Source organism: Typha angustifolia, chromosome 7 (genome assembly GCF_048772165.1).
Source record: "Typha angustifolia cultivar Huaian chromosome 7, ASM4877216v1, whole genome shotgun sequence".
Classification (NCBI taxonomy): domain Eukaryota; kingdom Viridiplantae; phylum Streptophyta; class Magnoliopsida; order Poales; family Typhaceae; genus Typha; species Typha angustifolia.
Window position 1 is genome coordinate 11823430 of NC_133245.1, and position 18485 is coordinate 11841914.

Genomic DNA, 18485 nt, shown 5'->3' on the forward strand with positions numbered 1-18485 from the left:
AGCAATTCCATCTTGTCGAAAGCTTTGGATAGATCTGCTTTGAGGAGGAAAGACCCGTGCCGGATGAGAGCTTTCCCTCCCCGCCGAGATCGCCACCTCGTGCCAATTTTGCACCGTTGTTCTCCAGGGAGCCAACTTGGGGATTGTTTCACCACTAATGGAGAGAGGATCGAGAGTTCTTTGCACAGCATTAAGCTCAGCGAACTTTGGCTGGAGAAGTTCAATGAGTTTGTGCTTGAGGTGAGGGGGGTAGTCCTTCTTTATTTTTTCCCCTAGCGAGCTACGATGGATGCAAGTAGGACTCTCGTGACCGATCGTGCCACAGAAAAAATAATGACGAGGCAGTCTTTTATACCTTACTTTTATCTCAAAACAACCTCCATCTGGTATCGAGATAGAAAGAGAGCTGGTCAGAGGTTTCAGAATGCTGATCAAGACTCTCGTCCGGATGAATTTCGTCCATTTCGCTGGATCCGTTGCGCTTGATTCAACTGGTTCACCTATCTTTTCCACCAAGAGTGCAGCAATTTTCCTTGACATAAATTGAAATGGGATGCCATGGAACTAAACCCAGATCTCAGACTTGGAGAAGTCCCAAGCTGCAACCGGGAGGTTTGGCTGGTAGGGTGTAATGATGAATAGATCCCTATTAAACGACCATGGAGTGCCAAACCAGACCTTCCACTTGTCAATCTTGAGCTCAAAGGAGAGAAGAAAGGTGTTCTTTCCCACCTCAATAAATTCCAAAGAACCTTCCATATACCAAGCTTCGATGAGAGTATTCTTCAGTCCTATCAAACTAAATGACCTATCAGTTAGGAGTTTGCCAATCAGGCACAGCGATGGCTTCCTATTGATGGTGCAATCTTTAGGGAGAGGGATAGTGTCCTCCATCCTACTGTTTGAGAGAAGGGAAGCAAACTGCTTCAAGAGATCCTCATCTTCAGAGGCCATGGAGGGTACTAGTTGATGAAGGAGTAGAGAGTAAAGAGAATAAAGGAGAAGGAAATCCTACAGGGAGACCTAAAGAGGTAACCCTAGCAGAGAGAGAACTGGAGATGACTCCAGGAGAAAAAAGTGCTACTTCGTGAGTTGCGAATGTTCAATCACCTGTCTCTTATTATCAATATAACACAACCCAATTGCAATTTGTTCTTTCATAAAAATTATTCTTATATTATCTAATAATATTAAAAATTATGCACCACCAAGCAATTTAATAAAAATATTTGTCCTCTTAACTAAACCACCATTGGGCATTGGTAACACCTTTTTTGAATTTTATGTTCCAATAATTTCAAATTCTCAGGAGCATTTCCTAGCACTACTTGTTTGATTCCTTTCTTATCATTGGATAAAAGTTTTATCAATTCAAAATTATTTCCTAATTATTCGACCCTTCTGTTTCATCATGCCATTGAAAAGTTAATCATTGTTATTTTAGAAATTGGACATAATCAATTGGTGCATCCAGATGAATTTTAGTATTCATATTTCTCATGTTCTGTTTGTCTATTACTAAATATTACAATATGTTGATATTGTTTTTTCATCTTTAACTAGTGTGAAGAGATAACAATACAAAGATAGGGAATCGTGTATTCTACCAAATTATTATACTGTTTAAAAAAACTAGGAATAAATCGTCGAAATATAGTACTAAACATTTCTAAACTCTCTTCAAATTTTATCTCGTATATTCAGGTGAGAGTCAAATAGTTAAGTTTTTCATGTAGAATTTGATACGAGATTCCGTGATTTCTTTTCGAAGTGTTTGTTTCATTATCACAAATTTTCATTTGATCGATCTAATTAAAACAAAACCCAAGCAATAATAAGAGAGAAACGAGTTAGATTAAGAAGTACAAATTTTAGAATAAAAAAAATAAAAATAACTGAACTATAGATGTATCCCAGAACGGCAACCAAACGAGATCTGAAATGGTTCCAAACTGTAGTTTTAAAAGAATAAACCACAGAATCCCAAAAAAGAACATAATAGAGTTTTCAAACCAGGTGTTAAGAGTCGATAAAATAAGATTGTCACGACTTTTATGATCTAATTTATCCCAACTTGTACGGCCATGCATATAGATTATAGGCCAATCAAAAATTTGATGCATAGATTCACTTCACTGCCGACCTGTCATGGTTCACCACTTGATTGGTCAGACGATAAATATTATTACGAACAAAGGATTCTTTTTTTTTTTTTTTTTAATGATGTTACTTATCAAATCAGTTCGGCTACCAGAGTCAACAAGAGTAGTCGTAGGAAACTCGTCCTTGGCCACCCTTTTTGGACTGTAATAGAGAGACGGGGGCTTATATGAATCTACCACCGACGTCACATCTTTCAAAGCACAGACTGGGAGACATTAAAGGAAGGTAGAGGAGAACAAAACATTTGAACAATTCTTTTATTTAGAAATAAAGATTAAGGAAAGCTATGGAGAGCTGAAAATTTTAATTATCAATCATCCGAGAGAGTTTTAAGACCATTTGCTAAGTAATTCTCAACATACTCCACCTCATGCTTTGGAAGAACGAATCCAATCTCGATTCCTCCCGGATCTTCCCTGCTTTCCGCCAATGATATGGCGCCGGACTTCTCAATGGAAAGGATCTCGACCTTCTCCGGTCTCCCCCATCCGAAATCGACGTCGTAGACTCTAAACTTGGGTGACCCAGCAACAGACATGGGTGGCTCCTTCATAATTTGTTTGAATATTGTTGGCCATTCATGTGCCCTTTTCAAGCCAACGCTCAACCCTTCGATGGCTCTACCGATGGCCTCCGAGGCCACTCTGAGACCGTCTCGGCCCACGAGATCGCCGACGTCGATGGCCTCCAGTAAACAAGGACTTACGCAGTTCCCGAAGTACGCCGCCGGGATTGACGGCTCCATCCTTGCCCTGAAGTCCACCGCGAAGCCGAGGTGGGCTTTCTTCCTGAGCCCCGGAGAAAAATGCTCTCGGACTCGAACAAAGCCGACCCAGATATATGCTAATGTTACTACAAAGGTCGATAAATGGAAGCCCTTATTATTCTTCCCTTCGGCTTTGGAAAGAACTGCTTCTTTGAGTTTTTTTATGTGCGATTGAGTGAGAGTGAAGGAGGCGAGAAATAGATCGGCCGGAACAGCATCTGGCTCGGATAAGCTGGGGAGTTTATCTTGCATAATGCTCAAAATGAAATCGGCCATGATTGTGTACAATCCACGAGGATCGGGGATCAAGGATCTATCGAAGATTGGCATATTCGCCTCGGCAGCGGAACATCCCGTTCGGCAAGCCGAAGCCCAGGAGTGCATGAACCGGATGGAGCTCGAGCCGTCGCACGCCGCGTGGTGAACCGCGGTCCCGATGACGACGCCGTCGCCGGGGAAAACTGTCACCTGAATGGCCAGCAACGAAGAAGAACCGTCAAGCATCTGTAGCTGCGGAAGAAACGGTCTGAGATTAGAGATCTCGCGTGCATCGCTCCCGGAAAGGATGTCGAAGCCACCGTCTACGCACTCCGCCACGGTGAGCGAGATCGAGTCGCCGTCGGAGTAGCAAAGCTCAAACTTGAAGTCGTTCCCGGGGATTGGACGGAGAGTTCCGGCGAGGGGGAAGAAGGTCTGGAGTGTGGCGGAGAGAGAGGATTTGAGGGTAGGTAGGAAGGAGTGGATGAAATGGGAAGTGGGATGAGGGAAAGGGTAGAAGAAGAGGCGCTCGACTGGGCCGGCTCCTACCCAAAGCACATCAAAGAAAGTGAGAGGGAGAGAGGTTTGAGGTATTGATCCTTGTGATGGGGAGATTTGGGAAGTCTCTAGGAGTCTAAGTGGTGGAAGAGACGAGGAGAAGGCCATTGCTTCAGATTGCTCTCTCTTCTCTGTGTTGCTGTTATGATTTATGAATTAGTCGAGCAATTATTTATGGACCAGATTCTTTTCTCACTCCGAATACGTGAGACAATGGAATTTTTGCAGACATGTAATTTTGGCAATGAACGGAGGAGAATATAGATGACTCCTTCCTAAAAAAACATAAGCAATGTTATCCGCCAACCACCCCTCCCTCTTTTCCGCAGACATCTATTCAATGGGAAAGTAAAGAAAATCGTACCTCTAGATCGGTGTAGCGTAATGTTTTGTGATCGCTCAGTCAAATCGAAATAAAATTGAAAATTATTATTTTACACTTGTCAAATCAAAAACGGCGTTATAGAGTGTCAAAATATATAAATACAAAGCAACTAAAAATAATATTTAGGAACAGACAAAATCTTGAATATGAAAATTCTTAAGTCGGAAGTCTTCGATTGTATATCCTTTCGCATTAGTACAGCAGTCTCACAACCAAGGCACCATTTCCCTATCCCTATGCCGACCAAGCTTTGCTAATCAACTTGCTTTCCAAACCAGCATTATCAACATATTTTGAGTTGCCTCACGAAGAATTTCAGGCTAAGTCATTATTGTAGGCTTGGTGCATTAATTAATTACATGGTTGATGTCTGTGGATTCATACATAATAGGTCCTGAGACCTAGTTCATATATATATATATATATATATATATATATATATATACATAAATATAGTAAATAATATCGCCATTTGTAATATCGTGCTAAAATCTGCTTCACTCTTACTCTGGACTATATAGGATTATTGGGTACTTTCAGACTATACCTTTGGTTAACTCGGTGGAGTAATATATGTATGTGTATAATGCATCCTTTAGTCATGTGCTTGTGTGTGTAGTGCTTACATTCATAATATGACTCAAAGCCTCAGTTGCATCATAATTAACAACACAAAATACATAACATTGAAAAATACTAGGAGTGTTGTAAGTATACACAACATATAGCATGAACATAGACATAAACAAATAAAGCCTAATGTCCTAGATGTAGAGATTCCAAGATTTTTAAGATGCAGGGGTTCTATGTAATGCAGCGGTGAACTTGAAAGTTGCCTCCTAAAATGCTATCAATATTGACCTATGGCAGCGAATTTGATGAGTGTCATTATAGTTTATCGGCAACTAGCAACTAGCAACTACCAGTGTCGTGATGTACAATAACTGTTGTTGTTGAACTTCGGTGGCATACAATAACTGCCAGTATAGGTCTTTATAATAGTAGTTAACTTGTTATAGGTATGTGTTGCTGGTCATTTATTATTTGAAAATTGCCACACTAGGAGATAGAAATATTTCAATTTTTATTATTATTATCTTTTTAAAATCGTAGCTTCTACTTGCATAAAAAAATTTAGAACTAGAAAACAACCATCAATGTTACCAAAAAGGACACAAGCAATTAAACAACACAAATAACTTTCAATTCTTAAAAAATAATACATTGTTCATAGTATGTATTATATCCGTGTCAAAACCACACACGTCCTAAGAAAAAGCAATCCAATCTCATGATTAGCAGCCATCTTTCAACAAATAAAGTATACAGATATGAAATGAAAAGAAAGTTGTTCAGTTTTCCAGGACAAAGATACCATTTAAATCGATAGATATAGTATTAGATATTAGTCTTAGCTAACGCATTTGGACCTATGCATGCACAATATATATATATATATATATATATATATTTAGTTATTAAAAATACAAAACTCTTAGTATATAATATTAGATAAAAATACTTTAATCAGGATCGGAAATTTACGTGCCGACATAGTAGATAGGACATCGATCCACACTAACTCTACGAATTATTGAGCTTCATTTCTCTCACCTACCAAATCGGATGAGATTGCATTGAGTATGGACTTTTTATTTATAGGTAAGAGAGGGGGGTCTCCTTTATAATCACAACTATTTTTCTGTTAAAATTTTAAGTAAGAATATTCTCAATAGATTACGAAACTGTAATATACTCAAATCAATTACATTTAATAAATGTGGCATAGTAAGTCAATAAAGAGATAAGTGAATTAGTTAGTAGTTATCTTGTAATCTCGTATACTAGATGAGAATTACTAATCAAATATTATGCACCTGGATTTCTCAAATCTCACTTGAGGTGAGATCTACGTCAGAACATAATCCAAGTCCAACGTATAATTCAATAAACAAGAAATAAAGTAATAAACATAATACCAAATATAATGACCATGCAATGTTGTGAGTGACATCTCCAATTGTATTTAGTATTTCCGTAATATTTAATAAGATTCTCATCATATACTATAGGAAATTCAACATATACTTCCCAGAATTGCATTCCTATCTTCTCACCGCCAACCATAGTTAACAGTTTTGTTCTAAGAAGTAATCCCTATTCACCTTTTACTTCAAGAGCACCTCTCTCTATGCATTCACCTATCTCACGGCCAACCTTACTAGAGAAAGATATGTACCTTGGCATTCATTCCTATTTAATTTGCACATCCAAGATGCTTCCATCCATCAAAGCGACCAAAAGAAATCTAGCCAAGGGTCTAATCGGATTGAATTATGAGAAAATTATCAAGCCTATTTATCTTTTAATTGATTTATGTTTATGTAAGCTCTTAAGGCAAGTCTAATTAAGTCATATAAGCCACTAAGCTAAGTTAATTAAATAATATAAACTACTAAGACAAATTCAATTAAGTTATGTGTGATGCGATCTCCCCTTTTAGCCAAGGCTCGATCAATTCCGATTTTCAGATCTGGACAAGATCTTATGCGGAACTTTAGAAATAGATTCTAAAAGACTCTGCCGTTAAATAGATGTGAGATTTTGACCTGTTATAGCCCCGGAAAAAAGCTTTCTAACAAATCAAGTTTCAGGCGAACCGAATGTAGGGATCTCGAGATATCATCCGATTAGTGGATCTGTCTTAGAATCCATGGATGAAGACACGAGATCCTAGATGATGGTGGATGGTGGTGGACCAACGTTAATGGGGTGGCACCGGTGAAATAGTGGTGGTGGAAGAGTTATGGGTGATGGAAGGGTTAGGGCAAGTGTTGGATAGATTGGAAGAAGGGGGAGGAGTGAGCTGCCCATAAGGGACTAGGGTGGTTGGCCGATTGAGGGAGGTTAGAAGCGGCGTCGCCAGAGATCGAGAGAATAGGAGAGAAGAAGACGAAGGAGACAAGGCAAAAACTTAATTCATTAATAATGACTCCATGGTTGCCCTCCACATCCTTTAGAGGCTAACCAAACAATTCAAAAATAACCCTAAATAGTACATTTTCATCGACCATGTTCGAACACACCTGATCGCGTTCGAACGCACCTATTTCCCACTTCTCTGGATTTACGAATACGATGCAGGCGTTCGCAGTGCGTTCGAACACACATATTTCTCACTTCTCTGGATTTGCGAACGCGATGCAAACATTCGCAAGCGCGTTCGAATGCACAATTTATACTCTTTAGATGTGCGAATGTGATGCAAGCATTCACAACCGCGTTCGAACGCACTCCACCTGCGTTCGAACGTGACATATAGAGAACTTATATTTTTAAGAAATAAACACTAAAACAAGAAACAAAGACATCCCTAAAGTGTATCCATGTTCGAGACGACATCGGTGAAGTCTGAATCGTATCAATGTGAGCCTAAGGCAAGTCCTAGTTCAAATCATATAAGCCTTTAAGGCTAAGTCCGAGTAGAACTCATTGTACTCAACCTCTATATATAGAGGTGCTGGGCTTAATTCATCCAAGCATCCAAGTATCCAAGCATTGAGAATTAATTGAGTTTAGTCATTTTCTTATTCTTGTATTTATTGTTTTTATCATAGTAGTTAGATCATCTTTATTTTCCTAAAAGTATATCTAAGTTAGAAACTCAAATTCTATCTCCAACTTATAGTCACCGTCATCTCCAATAGCCACCCTACAATATAGCCATCCATCACTACCCTTGGCTGTCCGCCACCCTCAAACGACCACCTCAATATCGGATAGTTACTGTTTTACCTCGTTCTAACCTTTCTTCACTGTTTTATTTATAACTTTTCATCCCGACATCCGATTGATGTGAAACTAGAGCAATTAGAACCCTATTTTGTGAGACTGTAACTACCTAAATTTTTATAATTTTCTTACGTCCAAATAAGTTTAGATCTAGTCTATAATAATTGGTATCAAAGCCGACGTTCCTCGGACAATGGTTATCATGAGATCAAGAGGAACAAAGAAGGAGCGACCATGGAGGACCAAAACCTCATCTTCGTTCTTGTGAGAGTTTCTCCGGTTCCCCCTACACCATTGGTAGCCGCCAGCAACGAGCCACCAGCATCGGAACAACCGCCACCATTTGGGTCGAGGTCTTCTTCCCCGCACACGGTGGAAGTTAAGACCGAAAACCGTAGCTTTCCACCGGTAGCGATCTAGCCCCCACCAGCGCTAAACGCCATGTTCAGTCCCTTCCATGGGACCCCCGAACTCAAGCCCAGGCAGCTGTTCACACTAGCACCAGCCGAAAGACCATCAGCGACTATGGCTTATGCTATAGCAAACCCGCAGCTAGTGGCCCCAAGACCGGTGCTTCCATGACCACCGATGATATTTGTTGGCTTCCACAACTCGACTATCAGCCAGTGGTGGCTGCCGCAGCTGCCATTAATCGTCGAGTGGCCGAACTCGATAGCCACCATCGCGAGAAGCTAACCCTACATCAGGTGGCTCTATCGTGGCTTTTTGCGAACCGGTTCAACCACCTTGTGCGGACTAGTTTGGAACTTATGAACATGACCATGAGCACGACTACAAGCATGAGGATTAATAGTGGAATGACATAGTGGGCCCGCTCCATCAGATCGGCTTGCAAGGTATCGATCCCACGAGGACTTGTTTGAAAACTTAAATTGTTTAAAAATTTTAAAATTAATTTTAACCTAGTTGGAAAATGGGTTTAGGAGATTTATGGAGAAAGAAAACCTTCTTGCAAATTTCTTTTAATTAAGTATGAGAAATAAGGTCTTGGAATCCACTTATAGATAACACATTTCTATTAGATAATATAAATCTCTTCTTTTTCTACGATTCACCAAGAAATCAATCACTAGTGGATCGAAAAATTATCTTTGAATGAACAATTTAATTTTTATAAAAATTACGTTCTTCCTTCATTTTAAGAAAATATGGAGTAAGAATTTTAAATCATTAGATGTATCCTTTTAAGAAAAACAACTAATATCTAAATTCTAAACAACAAATTGAAAGTAGAAGAAATAAGAACCTATTTAGCAATTAAGAACACATAAGAGATTTAGAATAAAAGAAATATGTTCTCAACAAGTTTCATCCTCAACCTTAAGAAAATTAGAAATTCATTTAAATAGTTAATAACACAACTTGAATAAAAATAAACATGAGATTTAGCACTAGAGAGTTGCAGAATACTTCTTCAAAAAACAAAATCTAAATCCAAAAATAAGAGATTATGGTAAAAGAAAATCAGAATATGAACTTTGCTGACTTAGAAAGATTGAAAATTTCTTCTAATGCTGAATTTTAAACTACAACTACTCAAAAGAAAAACTTAACAGAAAATATACAAGAAAAGATATTTTTCTCTAGCTCTCAACCCCTTTATTTATAGACTTCTCCAAATTGGCTGAAAATCTACTGTGATTGTGTTTGAAATCTGCTAAATATGTGCATGAAATCTAGTGAAAATCTTCATAAAATATGTTAGAAATCTGCCGCAATAGGTAGGTAATTTGCTTAGTTGGAATTGCTGCTCAAATAAGAATTTGAAATTTTTTTACCACTGCAATTATTGCTAAAATTTTGCTTGAATTGGAGATGAAAATCTGCATGCATTAGGTGAAAATTTTTTACTAAAATTTTGCTACTTGATAGAGATTTGATTGCTGAAAATCTATTGCTTGATAAAAAAAAGAAGGAATTTTGACTTATTCTGATTTAGATAAGAAAAAAAGTGATTAGTAAATCATGATTTGATTTAAGTATGACTTGAAAGATGAGAGATAGATTCAGTTGGTTAGTAGTGACTAAGCATAATTTTGGTTTGAGCCCAAATTTGACCATTTTTACTGATTAAATGAGATTCAATTAATCAAAGGTCTACTACATATAACTAAAATACATTAATTAGTTAAAATAAAATATTAACATTTAATAATTTGGGCATAATAAATATTACAATTATGAATTTAACAAATTACCCCCAAACTAAGATTTTTGCTAGTCCTCGAGCAAAACAGAAGAACGAAGAATTTGGAAAGAAAAAAAAATTAATAAAAGAAAATTCTAACTCACTTTCGCAGGCATCGCGATTGCATTTAGCATATGCAACAAGCCTTTAAACCCCTAGCTTCCACTAGTGGACGAGTTGTGTCTCGTGAGGGTTTGTAGTGAATTTACCCATAAAATTTATTAAGTCAATCAAACAAAATAAAAGAAAGAAAATACAAAACTCAAGTAATTAAAAAATCTTGAAAAGAAAACAATAAAATCACCTAAAATTTTGCTCTTATTGATTATGTAACAACATTTAGCAAAATCAACTCACGAATACTGACAATTACATCCACTCAGATCAGCAAATCTCAAACTTTGCAATTACCCTCAAGACCTCATACTAAGAATATACACAGGTAAAAACTAGTAAATTTTCACAAAGGGGAGATAGCAAGAGTCAATCAATCTCAAAAATATAGGCAAGGTATCTAATTATCTTCTCATTTAGCATTAATATACATTCTAACCTTATTAAAACTATTCATTCTTCTAAACTCATAATAGAAAAGCATGCTGCAATTAAACACAAGGAGATAGATCTAGATGTGAATCACATTGGAACACCAGGGTATATATGTATAATATGCTTTATTACGATCTTAATTTTCTTATAAACTTAACTTGAAATTTCATGGTTGAGCAATGCTAGTGTTATCTTGCTTTCTAGATGGTCCTTGTAGCGAGGATTCTGCCAGTGGATTTAGCCACTAGGTGATGAGATACCCTCGGGCATCACACCTCGAACCAAAAAGGCAGTATACGACTAACAACCATGAATTAGAGATGGTAACTCTACCTTTTGACGCGAACACTTCCCGAGTGGTTACGTGAAGGCCCGGTTACTCAGTAGAGAGACTATTGCTCTAACATCAATTATACCTTTCTGTATTTCAGTCAACTTGATATATTTATCAATAGCATATTATACATTCAACCTACATGTGATCTGAAAATTTCTCCTAAATAATTAGCATGAAACTCTATGATGACAGATCGAGAATTACTAAGAATACCAGATATTTTATACTGATCCTCGCATTTATTTCAGAAACATAATAGTAACAAGATTATATTATGAGGATTGCATCACTAAAACACATGCCCCATTAGTTTTTTTTTAAATAAGTGTATAAAAATAGAATGAAGAAAATATGATTTATGCTTCGCTTAATCAAAACATCACTTCGTGTTTGATCCTCGCTTTCTAACCAAATTGTCTCTACTAAATACCACTACATATTCTAAGGAGCAAAAACATATAGAAAAATATCGGAAAACAAAGCATAATTACAAGTAACTGAAAAGAAAAGACCTAAAAAAAAAGATTTGAAATTTCACCCCCCAATCTAAATTCTACATTGTCCTCAATGTAAGAAAATAAAGCGAAAAAAAATGGTAGAATTTATCTGAGAAGGATAATTTATACTACAAGCTTCCTCCTATCAAATGCTGTAAATATAATAATAAAAATAAAAAGTCAAATAATAATGTACAAAAACAATCTTTAGCAGATATAGAGATCAGCCTTGATAATTAGGATCTTCTAGAAGTGCTTCTTCCACTTCTCGATTGCGCAATTCTAAAAATGGTTTTAGCCTTTGACCATTCACCTTAAATACCTCACCATTTTTAGGGTTTTCAATCTCGACAGCTCCATAAGGATAGACAGTGAGTATAGTAAAAGGGCCCGTCCACTTACTTCTCAATTTTCCAGGAAAAAGATGTAAATGTGAATTATAAAGTAAGACTTTTTGACCAAGACTAAATAATTTTCTCAAAATGTGTTTATCATGATATTGTTTCATTTTATCCTTGTAGCTTTTAGCACAGTCATAAGCATCATTTCTAATTTCCTCTAATTCATTCAATTGTAATTTTCTATGAGCACCTGCCTTATCAAAATCAAAATTCAGTTACTTAATCACCCAATAAGCTCGATGTTCTAGCTCTACAGGAAGGCGACAAGCCCTATCAAACATAATTCGATATGGGGACATCCCAATAGGAGTTTTAAATGCAGTTCGATATGCTCATAATGCATCACTGAGCCTTAATGACCAATCTTTCCTAGTGGGGTTAACCGTCTTCTCCACAATTTTTTTGATCTCTCTATTAGATATCTCAACCTGGCCGCTAGTTTGGGGGTAATAGGGAGTGGCAACCTTATGTATGACAAAATATTTAAGCATAAGTCTTTTAAAAACTTGATTGCAAAAATGTTTCCCCCCATCGCTTATAATGGCATGCGGCGTACCAAAACGAGCAAAAACATTGTCTTTCAAAAACTTGATTACAACTTTGTGATCATTTGTTCTACAAGCTTAGCCAGTAAATTATGTAAAGGTCGTGATATCTTACTGAAATCCTTAATAAATCGTCGGTAAAAACCCACATGGCCCAAAAATGATTAGATTTCCTTCATAGTCCGAGGTGATTGAAGGTTAGAAATTAAGTCAACTTTAGCCTTATCGACTTCGATTCCATCTTTAGAAATAATATGTCCTAGAACAATTCCTTTTTTCACCATAAAGTGACATTTTTCCCAATTAAGCACTAGGCTTTTCTCTTTGCACCTTTCTAAGACTAGAGACAGGTGGTACAAGCATTCATTAAATGATGATCCAAAGACAGAAAAATCATCCATAAAAACTTCCAAGAACCGTTCTACCATATCTGAGAATATGCTAATCATGCACCTTTGAAAGGCACCAGGAGTATTGCATAACCCAAAAGGCATGCGACGATAGGCAAATGTTCCAAAGGGGCAAGTAAATGTGGTCTTCTCTTGATCCTCAGATGCTATAGGAATTTGGTTATAGCCAGAATAACCATCTAAAAAACAATAATAGGCATGTCCGGCTAACCTTTCAAGTATCTGATCAATGAAAGGAAGGGGAAAATGATCCTTCCTAGTTACAAGATTAAGTTTTCGGTAGTCAATGCAAACACGCCACCTTGTTTGAACACGAGTAGGTACTAACTCATCATTCTTATTTTGCACTACTGTAATGCCAGACTTCTTAGGCACAATATGAATTGGACTCACCCATGCACTATCTGAAATTGGGTAAATAATACCCGCATCTAATAATTTTAGCACTTCAGCTCTAACAATATCCTTCATCATAGGATTTAACCTCCATTGCAGTTCACGAGATTTTTTTTGCATTTTCCTCTAAATGGATTCAATGCATAACCACATCAGGACTAATTCCCTTGATATCAGCTATGGTCCATCCTATAGCTTCCTTGTATTCTTTTAAGATACTCATAAGTTTTTCCTCCTGTTCTTTACCCAAATCAGATGCTATAATAACAGGAAGGTTTTCAGAAGAGCCTAAAAACACATACTTAAGAGTATCAGGTAGTGGTTTAAGATCTAACATTTGGAGGTTTTTGATGGACGGAGGAGTTGGGAGTGCAAATGGTGGAAGAAGTTCAATCTTGGGCTGCCATTTATTAAAATCCATAAGAGGTGTAGACTCTAACAATGCATTGACCTCTTCAAAAGAAGTTTCCCAATCAAAATCACCGTCAAAATGTAAAAGACACTTTTCTAAAGGATCCTCAACATTTGCCTGCTCATTTATGCTCTCTCATAGGCCTTCAATCATGTCAACCTCAAAAACATCATCAGTTTCAGGAGGTTGATGGCTAACATCAAAAACATTTAATTCAACAATCATATTGCCAAAAGACAGCTTCATAATCCCATTTTGGCAGTAAATGACTACATTAGCAGTGGCTAAGAATGGCCTTTCTAAGATCACAGGGATATGATTGCTCGGGTTTTGGACAGGTTCAGTATTAAGGATTATGAAATTCACAGAAAAAATGAACTTGTCTACCTTAATCAAAATATCTTCTATAATGCCACGAGGATATTTGACAGAACAATTGGCTAAAGACAATCTAATTTGAGTTGGCTTTAACTCTCCAAGACCTAATTGCTTGTAAATTGAATATGGCAAAAGATTAACATTTGCACCTAAATCCAAAAGGGCTTTATCAATGACATGTTTACCAATGACACACGAAATAGTAGGACAACCTGGATCTTTAAACTTAGGTGGAATGTTGTTTTGGATGATTGAGCTCACTTGCTTAGCTAGGAATGCTTTCTTTTGCACTTTTGATTTTCTTTTCTAAGTGCAAAGATCCTTCAAAAATTTGGCATAAGCAAGAATTTGCTTGATGGCATCAAGTAATGGAATGTTAATTTCAACTTGCTTAAATAATTCCATCATCTCACTAAAGTTTGTTCCTACTTTAGCCTGAGTTAGTCTTTGGGGAAATGGTGCTTTGGGAATAAAAGTCTGCTCAAATGAATTTCTAGACTTAGGTAGAGACTGACTTGGGTTGCTAGAGTCAAAGGTTATAGTTCTAAATGAACTATCATGATTATTTTGCGAGATATAGATTTCTTCACCCTCTGAGATAGATTTTTCATGATTTGGCACTTCAACCTTATTATTGACTAGTTTTCCAGACCTAAGGGTAAAGACTGATTGAACTTGTTCGTTGTGCACACCTGAGGTGGATGGTTGGCTAACCTCATATTGGCCCTTTGGGTTATGAATGAGTTGACTAGGAAATTTTCCTTATTCTCTTGCACTAACCTTAGATGCTAACTGACCCACTTGATGTTGAAGCTGAGAAATGGCTTGAGAATTTTGTATATTGGTAGCTTCTATTCTTAGCAAATTAGCACTAGTTCCAATGTAAATTTCTCTATCATCACTTCTAAGTTGGATGGTTGTTGCTGAGGTACTATAACCGATTGATTAAGAGAAGGGGCATAAGAGACAGGCTGAATAGGAGGACGAAATAAGTCAAACCTTGGAGGTTCTCCTTGGTTTATTTGAGACTGTTGTGGCCTCCAAGAAAAATTGGGGTGATTTCGCTAATTTGGATTGTATGTTTTAGAGTAAGGACTATTGAATGGCTTTCTAAATTGATTTAGGGTATTCACTTATTCATTGAACCCATCTTGGTACCCTGAGGAAGGGCAAACCATTGCCTTGTGCATAGGACTGGCACAAACACTACAAAATTCATATTGCACCTGATTTATAGGTTTCATAGTTTGACTTAACACAAGGGCATCAACTTTCCTATACAAACTATCCAGTCGTGCATTCATACTCACATCAGGTTGAACTTCATATATTCCTCTCTTAGATTGTGACGTCCCTCGACTTTCAATACTAAAGTATCATTGTTGGAAATTTTCAGCTATTCTTTCAAAAAGAGCCCAAGCTTCAGGTGTGCTCTTAGCCATGTATGACCCACCGCTCATGGACTTAACCAGATTACAATTTGTGTCGGTTAGACCATTGTAGAAATACTGGACTAACCACCATTTTTCAAAATTGTGATAAGGGCACTTAATTTGAAGATCATTAAACCTTTCCCATGACTCATGAAATTTCTCTTCCTCTTTCAGCTTGAAAGTGGAGATGGCCAATCTATATTGGTTTGTTTTAGGCATAGGGTAAAATTTGGACACAAATTTATAGTTCAAATCTCTCCAAGTGGTGATTGAGTTAGGCTCTAAGTGATTCAACCAAGCTCTTGCTTGGTCTTTCAATGAAAAAAGAAAGAGCCTTAGCCTAACAGATTCATCAGAAAAGTTTTGAAATTTGAATGTTGAATAAATATCCAAGAATTCATCAACATGAGAGTATGGATTCTCATTTTCCTTACCATAAAAGGTAGGAAGCAATTGAAGGATGGCAGATATTAATTCAAAATGAGTTGCATTAGTGTTAGGTAACATAATACATTTTGAAGGTTGGGTTCCATTAGGGGCAAATCGCTCTTGTAAAGTTATGATATCATCATGAACCGATTGATGGTTTTCAATCATTTCTTCCTGTTAGGTTTTTATTTGTTGGCAATTATGTACAAAATATTCTAAGTGTATTTTTTACATGTATATGAGCTTTACACAAGTCTAGAATATCTATGGTCTGAAGAATTGCAAGGTTATTGGAGAAAAGCTGTTGAGTTCACACCGCGTTCACAAACGCGTTCGAACGCGGTGCGTTCACAAACGAGTTCGAATGCGAAATCTGCGTTCACACAGATAGAGAGTCGCGTTCACAAACGCGTTCGAACGCGGGCACTGCGTTCACACAGACAGAGAGCCGCGTTCACAAACGCGTTCGAACGCAACCTAAAGAATTCAAGCTGTCGCGTTCGAACGCACTCGAGCCCGTTCGAACTTACCAACAAAGTTTAAAAATATTGGACTTTCATGAGTATGGATAAGATTCAGATTTGGCTCTATCTTGAAGATCATGAGTACGGATAAGACTCGGATTTGGCTCTATCTTGAAGATCATGAGTACGGATAAGACTCGGAGTTAGCTCTATCTTGAAGTTCATGAGTACGGATAAGACTCGGATTTGTCTCTATCTTGGAGATCATATATAGGGATAGTGTTGCCCTAACCTAGGGCAGTTGAAGAAATATTATTGAAGGAGACTTCTTGAGGCTACATCGATTCTTCAACTAACAATGTTCCACTCATCTACAAGAATTTAATCTTTCGTCTTAAGGGTGATCTAGACGAAAGATCAATCTCGAGGGCTACTGAGATTGGACTTCAATCACAAGAAGCAGTGAATCGTGGGTTCTAGCGATCAAGACTGAGAGAAACAAAGTCGTTTGGATCGACGGGGTGTTTTGTGAGTCAGTCTTGTAACTGCTACTATTATAGTGATTGGTTTTGATCCGAGTTTGGATCCGTGGTTTTTTCCCGTTTTGGGTTTTTCCACGTTAAAATCTTGGCGTTCATCTCTACTTTCATTTTTAATATTTCTTCCGACTTTTACTTAAGCGAACGAGAAATATCATTGCCTAGAGGTTAGATACATACGTGTGTCTAGGGATTTATTTTTTCAATTGGTATCAGAGCAGATTCTCTCACTCTTTGAGAGAGATCAGATAGACATGAATTTTCATAGAGATGGACAATCATCTATTAGACCTCTTATTCTAGATGGATCAAATTATGGATATTGGAAAGCTAGGATGAGAGCTTATTTGAAATCTATAGATGAGCGAGTATGGATGGCTATTGTGAACGGTTGGAGTCCACCAATGTACATGGTGAATGAAAAACTTATTGAGAAACCGATTGACTCATGGGATAGGTCAGACTATGACAAAGTCGGCTGGAATAGCAAAGCAATAAATGCTATTTTTAGTTGCGTTTCCTCGGAAGAATTTAGAAGAATTTCTACGTGTGAGATAGCAAAAGAAGCTTTGACGATATTAGAAACTACTCACGAAGGAACCATGGCTGTAAAACTTTCGAAACTTCAGAGGTTGACTACTAGTTTTGAAACCCTACGTATGGAAGAGAATGAGACATTTGATGAGTTCTATGCAAAGCTGAGTGATATAATCAACTCTAGAATTTCTGAAAGGGAAGAACAAACTTGACGAAATTCTAAAAGCTCAGATCTCTGGAAAAGACAGGTATGGTGTTGGATACACTGGTAATTCAAATAATAATAAAACTGTATTTGTTTCTGTAGGTATACAAAAGGAAGAATACCTGAAGCCATCAACCGCATTTACAAAGCAATCGTGGATGAACCCTTCTAAACAGAACTTGAATATACAAACTGGTGAATCTTCGACGGTACCAAAGGTAAACTCTAATCACTCTCCTCGACATAAGGTGAGTAGAAAAAGGTTTGTTCCGACATGCTATCATTACGGCATTCTAGGGCATATTCGACCACATTGCAAATTTTTGCAAAAACATAGAAGTGCTTTTATTTATGGGATGAAAACAAAGGCCATATGGATCAAGAAATCTGATTTGAAATGTTATGTTATGCATACTGCCTTGAAAGCCTTAAATTCTGAATTGTGGTATTTAGATAGTGGCTGTTCAAGACATATGTCGGGTGATAAGTCTTTATTTTCTAATCTCGAAAAACATGAAGGGGGAGTTGTGACATTCGGAGATGGTAACTCATCCAAGGTAATAGGTAAAGGAAAGGTAAGTACTCTAGGGATTCCTAGTCTCGAAAATGTTCTCTATGTTAATGGCTTGAAAGCAAATTTATTAAGCATCATTCAATTTTGTGATGAAGGTTATGAGGTAGAATTCTCTAAAAATGATTGTACTATTCTAGATCATGATGGTAATGTTATATGTTTTGGATCTAGAACATCTAATAATTGCTATATTGTTAGAACTTCACATAATCTGAAATGTAACAAGACAAAACAATAGCAATAGAACA

General features: G+C 37.1%; 1 protein-coding gene and 1 pseudogene across 1 annotated transcript; both read right to left on the bottom strand.

The window, feature by feature from the left end:
• Positions 1–2394: 2394 nt before the first annotated feature.
• LOC140762783 (phenolic glucoside malonyltransferase 2-like) lies at positions 2395–4066 on the bottom strand. Its single transcript, XM_073100730.1, has one exon. The coding sequence runs from the start codon at positions 3851–3853 to the stop codon at positions 2474–2476; it is 1380 nt and encodes a 459-aa protein (XP_072956831.1). The 5' UTR covers positions 3854–4066; the 3' UTR covers positions 2395–2473.
• A 7671-nt stretch (positions 4067–11737) lies between these two features.
• LOC140762562 (uncharacterized) lies at positions 11738–15708 on the bottom strand (annotated as a pseudogene).
• Positions 15709–18485: the final 2777 nt, after the last annotated feature.